The following is a 13,432-nucleotide window of genomic DNA, read 5'->3' on the forward strand; positions in this document are numbered from 1 at the left end:
ACACACATATACTACATGTATATGTGTATTATGTTTGTGCATGTATATACTGTATATATATATATATATATATATATATATATATATATATATATATATATATATATATATATATACATTTCTCTAAACAGCTTAAGACATTGTACTTTTCATCTCATGTTACAGCCACTTTAGGATGAATCACTTTGTTGTCTTCTCTTTGCAAGTCTGCTAAATGAATACATACTATTATGCAGTCAACAGAAGGGAACTTGTTTGCCAAGAAATATCCCTCAGATTTCAACCTCCACCATAACAGCTGTAGATCTGCTATTCATTGCATTGACATAACTGTAGAGTTAGAGAATTGCTTGAAGGGGAGACAACTTTAAGCTGTTGTTCTGTGTTCATGTTCAGGGAGGAGTTGCCTTTCAGCAGAGCTCAGACTCTCCACACATTGCCCAAGAATGTGATGACGGCCTGGAGACCAGAGATTGTGGTTGTGAAGAGGCACCGATTGACTCCCTAAAGACGAGAGAACAAGGGCTCGCTCATTTTAGCACAGAGGAAAACAAAGGAGAATGTAATGACCGCCTTGATCCTTCTCAAATCAGGGAGGGTGAAGGAGGTCCCTCGCTCAGCTGTGAAACTGACCCGGCTCTCCCACACAATGGTAATAGCGCAGATCAGCGGGCGTGTGCTTGTGAAAACAGTGAGACTGATTGCAAAGAGCAAGAGAAGTATTCAAATACTGGTATAGTTAGTACCGGTGATGTTGGAGATAATAGTGATGGTTTGCAGAGCTGTTCTGAGAGCATAGTCAACAGAACCTCTTCCTGCGGACAACAGAAAGAGGAAGCTGATAAAGCAGATGACTTAATCTGTGAAACCCCGTTTTTTGCTGAGGGACCTGAAGAGGAAAATCAGGAAAAAGGACACAAGTTTTTGGAGGAGAAGGAGCCATCTGAACGGAGCTCGTTCGTTGAGGCAGGAGATATGGGAATCACTCAGTCTTTGGACACACCGGAGAGCTCGGATGTTGAATCTTGTTCTCAGGGTGCAGAGACTGATGATCAAGAAGAGGATGAGTGCGGAGATTTCATAGATCCAGAGGAGGTTCGAGAAGAAAGCAAGAAGCCACTGGATCTAAATCCTGATGGAGATACACGTCTAGATTGCTCGCAACAAAATTTGGTGCATGCTTGTGAAGATGTTTGTGATAAAACAGATGACACAGTAACCCAACTTGAGGAAGGCATTTGTGAGAAGATCACGTGTAGTGTGAAAGGTAGGCGAGATCTTGATTCTTCAGGAATCTGTGGTCAAGAAGACACTGATGAGGAGTTTCAGGAGAGTCTAGAAATGCCATACTTTGAAACAGATGGCAACCAACTTAGTGATACAACCTCAAGGACTATGGTTGCTGAAGATGATAGCATTTTACACATGCATGAAGTAAATCGAGTTCTGTTGCCTGTAGAAAAGACAATTCCTTCAATTGAAGAAAGTGAGTTTGATGGACAGAAACGAAGTTCTTCCAGCGTCTTACAAACTGAGCTTAGTCCAGAATCTGGATCAACCACAGCAACTAGTGAGGACACCTTAGAAGATCTAGAGGTTCTTTTAGGTTCTAGTTTTGAGAGGATGGAGAAGGTTCAGGGGAACCAGAAGAACCAACCTGTTTGGGAAGCTCAGGCATCAGAGGAGGAAGTTCTTGAGTCAGCAATTTCCGCAGATATGGAGAAAGTGAATCTCCCAGATGACTCCTCTCAGGATCCCAGACAGGATATGACCTCAAACAGTGAGGTCATGTGGGGCACGGCAGCAGTAGACCTTTCAGAAGAGGATGCGGCTGTAGCTTTTGAAAACACAGATGAATCAGGAGATCAGCGTGTCTTGTTGGATCCCTTGGACATATTAGCCCAGTCAAATGAGTTTGGAATCTCTGAGGAATGCCTGACAGTCAATGCAGAAGATCTGTTAGGTGTTTTGGTCCACACTGACCATGTAGATGGTGCCTTACATGTCCCAAATGCTCTTGCTGAGGAAGACGTTATAGTTTCTTCTGTATGTCCTGAGCAAGCCCAAGCAAGCTTAGATCCTTTGTCTCAAGAGATAGAAGCTACAGCACAGGAAGCTGTACAACCAATGGGTGAAGACGGCCTACTGAAGGGTGAGTTGACCAATAAAAAGTGTAAAATATTTGAACTGTTTTCTGAAAAAAAAAAAGCTGCACCTGATAATTCGAGTGTCCAAACATTTGACTGGTACTATATATATATAGAATACAGCATATACATAAACAGCATATATATACATAAACATTTTTTTTCAATGATTATTCCAATGTGGTGATCAAACACTTATGGTGAAGTGACAGAGATATGAAATGGAGACAGGGCATTTAACAATTTAACAAACTTTATTATCCAAAATGAGTCTGACATCAGTGCACTGAACAGTAAAGTTTAAGTTTATTAATAAAATTAACCCTAACCCAACTCTGCTGGACAAACTAATGACACCATTTCAAGCATTTTATCTGCATTATATGTTATGTAAAAAATAATAATAATATCGGCTGCATATTTGCTGATACTGATATATCGGTGACAGGCTCATATCGGCCGGTAATATTGGCAAAACAATATATCCGTCGGGCTCTTATATATGTATTAAAACTCCAGTCACTGCACAACAAAACTTTAAAATTTATTGGTATTCAGAGCAGAACAGAAATGAAAAGTACATAGACCATCATAAATTACAGTGGTATTCCTTATAAACATTTATTATAAATGCCAAAACTATACAAAATTGGATAAAGTGATTAACAAATAAACTTACCTTTGAGAAGATCACGTACCTCTCAAAGCTAAAAGATGTGAATTTTGCGCATGTTTTGCATGCTTAATGTGAATTGCATGATACAGGTTGTTTTGGAAAAAAAGTTGCAGCACATATCAGATTATATTAAAACCATGACTTATAGCCCTAAAACTATAGTATTATATGCATTTGTTGACACAAATATTTATTTACTCCAACAGTTTTCTTGGTTCAAAAAAATGACATTTTGCAAGTCTGAATCAAGGAGAAACTAAAAAAAAAATAATAATCATTTGCCAAGATTCATGTTTAATTTAATCACTGATCAAATATTACACTGTAATTGCATAACAGGCTTTCCAAGTCTCTTCAAGAGCACCCGCCTTCCATCATAGACCAAAATTAAGTAATTATACCTTTCTGATCCAACAGAATAATTGAAAGTAGCCTGTGCGTCTCTGACACGCACACGCCTGAGCGAACAGGGTGTATTCATCATGATTTATGTACATAACAAAAAGTAGCTTAGCAACAGGTGATGTAATTTTGGGACAAGACGAGGTCAGCATCCATTTCCTGAATTTTTTTCACCTTCCGTTTTCAGTGACTGAAAAAGTACATTGGTACTCCCATGTTTTTAAAGAGTATTGTTATCTTTGCGGAGTTATGTAACTGAACTACAATGGCCAGACTTACCATTTCCAGAAACATGCCTGTTTGGTTGATGCTTTTGCAGTACAGGACATGTTTTTTAGTTAATTTATCATCTAATAAATAATTCAATTCAATTCAAGTTTATTTGTATAGCGCTTTTTACGATACAAATCATTACAAAGCAACTTTACAGAAAATTACGTTTCTACAATATTTAGTAGTAGCTTATAAGTGGTGCTGTCAGTTTGTGTGCATATGACAGGATTTTTCAGAAAAATGTATACAAGACGTAGTCAGCCAAACGATGAAGATTATTAACAGCAATTATTATATGATGCAGTCATACTTGTAGCAATATTTGTTAGTTCTCTTTGTTGATACAGGGTTAGCATCATCTGAGGTCCTCTGAGGGGTTGGCATCATCTCTTGTTGTTCTTGGTGTTCTGGATCCAGACTGGAGCTTGTGTAATTCCTGGCAAAACAGAGAGACAAATAGAAACATAATTAGTGTAGCTGCTGTTCCAACAAAGTATAATTAATTAGTTTAACCCAAGCTAAAGAATAAAAATGCGCATTTGATCAGATGCAACTGCAGTCACAATTTAAGAGATGCATTATTCGAATGCTTGGCGAAAGATATGCGTTTTTAATCTAGATTTAAACAGAGAGAGTGTGTCTGAACCCCGAACGTTATCAGGAAGGCTATTCCAGAGTTTGGGAGCCAAATGTGAAAAAGCGTTTTGAGACCTTAGGGAGCTTGATGGATTGTAGCGTGGCATAAGGCTAGTTAGGTACGCAGGAGCTAAACCATTTAGGGCCTTATAGGTAAATAATGATAATTTGTAACTGATATGGAAATTAATAGGTAGCCAGTGCAGAGACTGTAAAAATTGGGTTATGATCATATTTTCTTGACCTGGTAAGGACTCTAGCTGCTGCATTTTGGATTACCTGTAGCTTGTTTATTGAAGAAGCAGGACAACAACCTAGAAGTGCATTACAATAGTCCAGTCTAGAGGTCATGAATGCATGAACTAGCTTTTCTGCATCAGAAACAGATAACATGTTTCGTAGCTTGGCAATGTTTCATAGATGGAAGAATGCGGTTTTTGTAACATGGGAAATATGGTTTTTCAAAAGACAAGTTGCTGTCTAATATAACACCCAGATTTTTGACTGTAGAGGAAGTAGCAGTACATCCGTCTAGTTGCAGATTGTAATCTACAAGATTCTGTGTACTGTTTTTTTACTCTATAACTCTATAATGACTTTGATATTCCATTCTTGAGTGGAATAAAAATATTATTATGTTATTAGTAGTAATTTTTTTTTCTTTATTTTCATTAACAAATTTGCACTGTTTGTTCTTTGACCTTTTTGATTGTTTATATCTGACTGATTAAAGTTATTGTATGTTCTCTCACAGAGTCAGATGCAAGTTTGGAGGATCAGACTGACTCTCAGAAGACAATGTGGCCTGATATCACAGAAAAAAAAGACGCACCAGTGGTAAGTACTAAAAATATAGTGTTTTGAGACTATAAACTTAATTTACTGCACTTCACTTAAGAAATACGCCGTGGGTGTTTGTTGTGACATGAATGACATCCCATGATTATGTTGCAAAAAAACTAGAGCTTTCAGTCATTTATTATTGTTTCTGTCACTTCTTTGTTTTATGCTGATGGATGGTTTTGACTGTGAAGATTCAGTCTTGCAGATCATGATCATGTAATATATTTAAAAAAAATTGATAATTGCAAACCTTACAAGACAAATGTGATTTTCAAATCTCTTTTTCACCAAAATAGTTTTTTCATTTTTTTTTTTTTCATGATCCCTGTCATCAAGATCCTGAATATTCAGTGAGGGGGTAATATTTACAGTTGCTTTGAAGTAAATAATTCTGAGCACCAAGCTCCAAATGGGGGCGATATTTCCCCTAAAAACATAACGTAACTCAGCAGCATTTCGGTCGGGTCCCCATGGTGTCGGGCCCGTGTATAACCAATAACAGATGTGGTCCTCCTTTTCATCTTTAGGCCTGCTAGTTATGAAAAGATCTGAGAATTATTAAAAACATCTGAATATCCAGCAGTAATATATATTTGTACATGTAGAGCCAGTGCTAGAATAGATAGGAGGAATACACTTCCATTCAGAAGTTTTCTCTTTTTGATAAGAAATTAATGCTGCTATTCACTGTGGATGCATTTGTCATGTTACAAAATATTTCTATTTTAAATAAATGTAAAAAAAAAAAGTCACAAAAATTAAGTAATTTAACAAAATACAAACTTAAATTACAAATTTTACTGTATTTTAGGCAAATAAATGCAGCCTTTGGTGAGCATGAGACAATAAAAAAAAAATCGGTTTCAGTTTTGTTGGTTTACTCTAAAGTGCTGTACTCGTGTGTGTGTGTGTGTGTGTGTATATACTGTTTTTAAACAAGCAGTTGACAAAATGCAGTTGATTTACGTAGTAGGGCACAATGTAACAAGTTACATAATGATTTTTCACAGCACTGTGTGTTTAGAGCTGTAGTTTGGGTAGATCAGCCATTCTCCTGTTGGACGTTGACAGTTTAATGTCGTGACCTCTGGGCCAGCTGTTCATCCACAGGCTTCTTTACAAGCGTTTAGGGGAATGGGGGCTGGGGTTATCCTTTTATGTGAACCACAAGTGCTGCAGACCTTTTCCGGCAAATTCTAACCAGCCCTGTCCTGGCAACACTCAGAGCCTCGGTTTCTGCTTATTTAACCTCTGGAGATCATGAGCAGATGGAAGAAATCACTAGTAGGTGTTGCTCGGCCTCGTTTCCTCTGGGCAATAGGGTGTGTTTGTGATTGTGTGTATACATGGTGCCCTAAACACTGAAAAGCTTTGACGATGGTTCAATGGTGGTGTCCATCAGAGAGGCATCAGAGCTGTTATCTGCGTATCCCACCAGACAGGCTTTCCTGCAGGGACTTAACTCAGAGAAGGAAGGAGAACAGAGATGCAGGGAAAGGAAAGCGACTGTGTGAGGTGTTCTTGTTCTGCAGTGATTTTCAAACTTTGTAAAAATGCTAATAAGGAGGCATTTCTATAAAAGGGTATCAGACTCTCAGAAAAATGCTCTGGTCAAGATAAGACGCTTTAAATATAACTTGATTGTTTGCACAATGCCAAGACATTTAAGAGGGGAAAAAAATAGCTAAAGTTAACATGTCAACTTGTTAATTTAGATATTTTTGGGGGATATTTTAGACAGAAATAAACTAATACCACAGAATTCCTCAAAACCATTTCTAATACAGATTAGATAATAGTGTTGTTGTTTTCCATTCCAAATGATGTCACTTCCTGGAGGATGATTTAATCAAGGTACTAGCTTTTGTTAGTTTAGGTATGTTACAAAACACTAAGAGCACATAAAAACAAAATCTATAAACAATGTATTTGATATATATTTTCTGTTTTCATTGTAGTTCTTATGTAAATATTAGTAGTTTTGTTGTTTTGACGAGTTATTAGTTAATTTATATTTGTTTTTTATTTAGATAACAAATATTCTACATGGTAAAGAATTTTTTTTATTCATGTGCAACTAATTTTGAACCAGATAATATGGTTTGCATGTGTAAAAATGATGAATATAATATCTGATCCAATGTTAAGACAACTTTTACTAATTAAAGATACTTAATAGCAGGAATGACCCATGTGCAGATGTGTGAGAAAGAGCCAGCAGGGTGGGATAGAGCAAAGAAAGAAGAAAAGAGACTGTTCGCATATGCAAGAGAGTGTGAGTGTGTGTGTGTGTGTGTGTGTGAGAGAGAGAGAGAGAGAGAGAGAGAGAGAGTGGGGGATGAGCAAGGGAAAGGGGCCGGCCCTTCACACAGATGTGAAAGATTAGGAGCGTCTCATTTTTCCAAACGCTTGAGCCATGGAGACTGTGCCTGTCAGGACCTCATGTGGGAAATAAGCTTTGTTCATTGTCACAGTTTCTTCTTACGCGTGTTGGAAAGATGTATGAGAGATACAAGCGGAGGTATAGTTTGTGTGCCAAAGGAGAGAGAACTCTGGATGTAGTTTTAATCAAGGTAAGAAGATCTGAAATGTTGACATTCAGTGCTGTTGCATTATGATTTTATATAGTATAAACTGTAGTATTTAAATGAGGTTTTAAATCACTAGCGAATCTTAAAATGGCCTAAAATATCTGTTTTAGTTGAGTTTTTAGTTTATTTTAGCTTTAACAGCATACATGTACTTGTACAGTATAGATGGAGGTTTTTTGTGGCATAAAATAGCAAAAAATTATGCTATTCAAAAAAGTGTATATGCATGATTTCTAACAAACATTTTTATAAAACTCAGTTATGCTTCACTTAAGTCTGAACTTTTTGTTTAAGTTTGACGTTTGTGTTATAAAATGAATGTGGACAGCATCGCTTGTCAGATACATTGATGGAAGTCTGTGGTGAAAAATGTTTCATGTTGAAATTTCGGACGTTTTATTGCAGAGTTTGCTATCAGTCACACAGTTTGAGACATTTATAATATCTCAGTTTCAGAACAGATCGCAATTGATATCTCATTTGTGATATTTCCTATGTATGCAATTATTATTGACAACTTGTAGTGTTTTTCCCAGCTAATTAGTAGTTTCTGTTCATAGAAAGCATCTGTTCCAGAAAAACATGATGGTCGTGTCTATGGCGTTTGCAGTCAGCTGGCTTTTTCTGAGCTTCCAATTGCTGTCGTGTCTTATTTGTTGATTCATAGTTCTTTTGTTGGCTTGAGACATCTGACATTCACACATCATGCCAGACTTAAAACTGTGTGTGTTTATGTGTGAGCACACAAGGTGCGGCTCGTTCTCAACTGTTTAATGTGGTTCAACTGACAAACACCCTGAAGCGCTGATCTGCCAGATTGATCATACAGTGAAGAAGACGTGTGGCTTGATCGGTCTTAACAGTCATTAGCCCAGATGTCATTTCTTCCAAACCTCAAATCCTTAGGCTCTCAGTAACTATTGAACTGTGTGTTCAGTGTTATTGCCATTAAACTTTTGTGTGTTTCAGATGTTCTCTCACATGGCAATTCATGACTCATTTTCCTCTTTTGAATTTGAATGCATGTGGTCATAGAGTCACTGAGTCATTTGATTCAGTACAGTTGAATCAGTGCATTTGAAGTCAATATAAACAGAATTCATAGGTTTATTGTAAATGATTCAGCATTGCACATTATTCTATAGAAGTGCAATACTTGGCTTTGTAAAAATAACCCTAACCTAACTTTTCAGGTGATCAATCTCTTTTATTTTTCAACATTTTTGTCCATTTTTACAGTCAAATGAATTCCTGATGGATTAACTACCACGCCACATAAACATTTTGATTATGGCTTTTCACTCAAACTTCATAAAAAGTTAAATTAATTTCATGTTTTTAAAGAAGTCTCTTGTGCTCTCAAAGGCTGCATTTATTTGAAAAAATATATATACAGTAATATTATGAAACATTATTTCAATTTAAAATATTCAATTTATTCAATTTGAATATATTTTAAAATGTAATTTATTTCTGTTATGTAACTGTACTCCAGTCTTCAGTGTCACATGATCCTTCAGAAATCATTCTAATATACTAATTTGCTTTGCAAGAAACTATTATTATTATTATACAATTTGAAAACAGTTGTGCTGCTTAATATTTTTGTGGAAACTGTGATACACCCCCCCCCCCCCCAGAATTCTTTGGAAAATGGAAATAAAAAGCAGCATTTATTTGAAGTAGAATGTTTTTTTAAAGTCTTATATGACACTTTTAATCAGTTTAATTCATACAAGTATTCATTTATTCAAAATAAAATAATTCTGACCCCAAACTTTTGAACTGTAGTGTATTTTAGAAGTAAAATACTTTGCAAGTGCCATTGACTGTTCCTAGTACATTTTTCATTAAGTGCATTTCTCTAGATGTTTTTGAGAGCCTTCCGCTCTTAATGATTCCTGAAGACTGGATGGCAGTTGGATTGGAGAAATTCCTCTGGGAAAGCTCAGATATAATGTTTTGACTGTAAATGGAGTTTGTGCATGAGTGTGTGCGTGTGTTTGCGCATGCATGTGGAGTCGAGGGGCGTCTCAGTTTGGTGACAGTCTGGGAGCTGCTGCTCAAATCCTAACGGTTTCCTTTGGCTCTCAGCCTGGAGAGAATGATGGAAACGGGCCGCCTGCCAAGTGACTTCATAGCGCTGTACTGCAACTAAAAATCACCATCTTTACAATCAGCACAAACCAGAGATATAAGAGCTTTCAGCTTTGCGCAGTTTTAAGGCACAGATCTTGGAAACACAAATGGTCCTGTAGGAACATAGCAACGTCAGGCACAGAAATTAGATTCAAATTGTCCCACTAACTGATTAACATCATCTTATCGTGCCATCAATTTTATCCTGAAGCAGTTGCTTTTCTATTACAGCTTTTGTTCGCACTGTATGCATCGAGGGCCAGTGCACAGTTTGTGCATTTTCAAACCAGATGTGTTTTTATTGGGTACACTTCTGAATGCTCTCAGCGCTCTACAGAGTCTGCTGGCATTGCCCTGTTGGTTTCTCCCCTAGCGCCGCAAATATGCTGTGAGAACGGCAGCAGTGCCAGATTCTGGAAAGGGACACTGGGCCATGTTTGGCTCTGAGCAGATTTCAGGGTTTGTGCCTGTGTTATAGAGAGCGGTTTTAAGCTTCTTTAGAGCATCACAAAATATAGTGGTCGACAAGCATGCGGATTTGTGTTTAATGTAATTTTTTTTATCAGATAGACAGACAGACAGATAGATAAATAGGTAAGAGAAAGACAGGAAAAGAGAGATCTAGACACATCACGTGCCCTAAAACCTGATTTTCTGGAATGAGCACCACAGCTCAATGTGTTGTTCTAACTGTTGCACTGCAGCTCTGCATGCATGCTTTTTGTTTTTTGATTATGTTTTGCACATTTGTTATAAAACGTATTCAGTGACTTTGAAAATTGCATTTTGAATTGTCAACTGAAGATAATGGGAAATTGATAAATACACTCCCATGCACTCTCCTAAAGAAACATTTAAAATGGGATTTTAACAGTGATGCCCAAGAACAACCATTTTTGGTTCCCCAAAGAACCTTTTAGTGTACAGTTCTCATAAGAACTGTTTATTAAATCTAACAAGCCCTTTAGCACAAAAAAAAAAAAAAAACTTTTATATGGTTATATTCCATGGATTTGAAAGTTTCTTCATAAAATCATAGATGCCAGTATTGAACCTTTATTTTTGTCGGCCTCATGTCGGTTTTGTTTTATATATTTAAATGTCCGTGGCTTTTGTTTACATATAGCTCTGTGGCAGTTAGAGATGCAAATGTTTACTCTCTGATCAAGCTGGTTTGTTTTTTATTCACAGAGTTGGTTTTTGAAATGAAGTCTATGCTAATGTACATACTAAATGTGATTGCATTGCATTTTATATTTGTCCCTGTCTAATGAAGTGTTATAGGTTAAATATGCTATATTTCAGTATTCAGTATTCAGTACTATATTGGAGTCTTTTTGGCCTATCCAACTCAAATGTTTGTAGTCTGCTGCTCAGTCAAACTTTTGCATTGAATCAGTATTAATGTGTTACAAATAAAGTTTTTTGTTTTGTTTTACTACATTAAAATGCAGCAGAACACTATAAGAGGTCAAACGTTCTAGGTCAGGAAGAAATTATTACTTTTTTCCAGCAAGGATGCATAAAATTGATCAAAAGTTGCAAGACTTTTACATTGTTGCAATTATTCTATAAATAATGTTCTTTTGAACTTTACATTCATTAAAAAAATAAAATAAATTATCCTGATATCCATAAAAGTATTGAACAAATGCAAGTCAGCATTTTAGAATGGTTTCTGAAGATTCATGTGACATTTAAGAATGGAGTTATGATACTGAAAATTCAGCTTTGCGTCACAGCAATAAATTATATTTTGAAGTATATTTAAATAGAAAAGTTATTTTAAATTGCAAATTTACTGTATTTTATTAATAAAAAATACTGTATATATTTTAAAACATTTACATGAATATACATTTATATATTTATATTATTATATTTTATAATATATATAAATATATTTAATATATAAACATAACATTTTTCTTAAATGCAGGGGGGAAAATATTTATTTGATCACCTGCTGGTTTTGTAATTTTGCCCGCTTACAAAGAAACAAATGTTCTCTAATTTTTATGGTAGGTTTATTTTAATGGATAGAGACAGAATCCCAACCAAAAAATCCAGAAATAAAACACATTAAATTTGCATTTTAGTGAGTGAAATAAGTATTTGATCCCCTACCAACCAGCAAAAATTCTGTCTCCCACAGATTGGTTATGTGCCCATGAGGAACACAGATTAGTCCTGTCACTTCAAGAAGTTACTCCTAATGTCAGCTCGTTAGGTGTATAAGACACCCGTCCACACAATCTGTATCTAGACAAGACTGTAGATCTGCACAAGGCTGGAATGGGCTACAAGACCATTAGCAAGAAGCTTGGTGAGAAGGAGAGAACTCTTGGAGCGATTATTCGGAAATGGAAGAAATACTAAACAACCATCAATCAGTCTTGACCTGGAGCTCTGTGCAAGATCAAGAAGAAGCACATTAAGGTCATGGAGTGGCCTAGCCAGTCTCTATACCTCAATCAAATCTGTGGAGGGAGCTGAAACTTCGAGTTGCCAAACAACAGCCAAGAAACCATAAGGATTTATAGAGGATCTGTAAAGAGGAGTGAACCAAAATCCCTCCTGAGATGTGTGCAAACCTGGTGACCAAGTACAAAAAATGTCTGACCTCTTTGCTTGCCAAAAACGGTTTCACCTAGTACTATAAAAAAAGTTTTAATTTTGATCATTAGAGCTTACAGCTCATAAAAGTCAAAAATCCAATATCTCAAAATATTAGAATATTTACATTTGAGTGTCATTAAATTACCAGCCCTACAGTATAAATTCTGGGTTTCTCTTGTTCTTTGAAACCACAATAATGGGGAAGACTGCAGACTGAAAACAATCATTGACACCCTCCACCAAGAGAGTAAGTCACAGAAGGTCATTACTGAAAGGGGTGGCTGCTCAAAGAGTGCTGTATCAAAGCATTTTAAATGCAAAGTTGACTGGAAGGAAGAAATTGGGTAGGAAAAGATGCACAAGCAACAGGGATGACCGCAAGTTTGAGAATACTGTCAAACAAGCCAATAAAAAATTTCTTTTGAGAGCTTCACAAGGAGTGGACTGAAGCTGAAGTCAGTGCATCAAGAGTCACCACAATCGGCCGTCTTTTAAAAAGGAGATACCAAGCCACTTCTGAAACAGAAACATTGTCAGAAGCATCTCACCTGGGCTAAGGACAAATGGATTCTATGGGATATTTTTAAGAGAAAGAGAAATAGTCGATTTAACAATACAGACGAGCTGAAGGCTCATTAGTGCCTCAGCAGTGCCACAGACTGATCGCTTCAATGCCACACACCTCACTGATGCTGGAGTTTGTGCTTAAGGAGCCCCTACCAAGTACTGAGTGCAATGAACATACTTTAAAGGACTTGAACATTTCTGTTTTGCAAATCCTTTTTTTTTAATTGATCTTAGGAAATATTCTAACATTTTGAGATACTGGATTTTTGACTTTCATGAGCTGTAAGCAATAATCATCAAAATTAAAACAAAAAATCTTTTGAAATGTTTAACTTTACATGTAATGAATCTAGAAAATATGAAAGTTTCGCTTTTTGAAATGTTACACACACAAGAAAATAAACTTTTTCACAATATGCTATTTTTGTTTTAGATGTGTCTGTATATACTATTAAAACTCGCACATTTGATGATGTCTGTACATGCCATGTTTGACTCCCCTGGACAAATGGATCTGATTTTAGTGTGAAGAAATATTT

At 36.3% G+C, this 13,432-nt stretch overlaps 1 protein-coding gene across 1 annotated transcript in view; it reads left to right on the top strand.

The window, feature by feature from the left end:
• Positions 1-13,432, top strand: part of LOC132128713 (A-kinase anchor protein 13-like) — a 68,326-nt gene that overhangs the window by 25,059 nt on the left and 29,835 nt on the right. Inside the window, exons 7-8 of the mRNA XM_059540188.1 lie at positions 397-2,152; positions 4,889-4,971. Coding sequence (XP_059396171.1) covers positions 397-2,152; positions 4,889-4,971 — 1,839 coding nt within the window. The remainder of the gene's footprint in view (positions 1-396; positions 2,153-4,888; positions 4,972-13,432) is intronic.

The sequence above is a fragment of the Carassius carassius genome, chromosome 3, assembly GCF_963082965.1.
Source record: "Carassius carassius chromosome 3, fCarCar2.1, whole genome shotgun sequence".
In the NCBI taxonomy this organism is placed as follows: domain Eukaryota; kingdom Metazoa; phylum Chordata; class Actinopteri; order Cypriniformes; family Cyprinidae; genus Carassius; species Carassius carassius.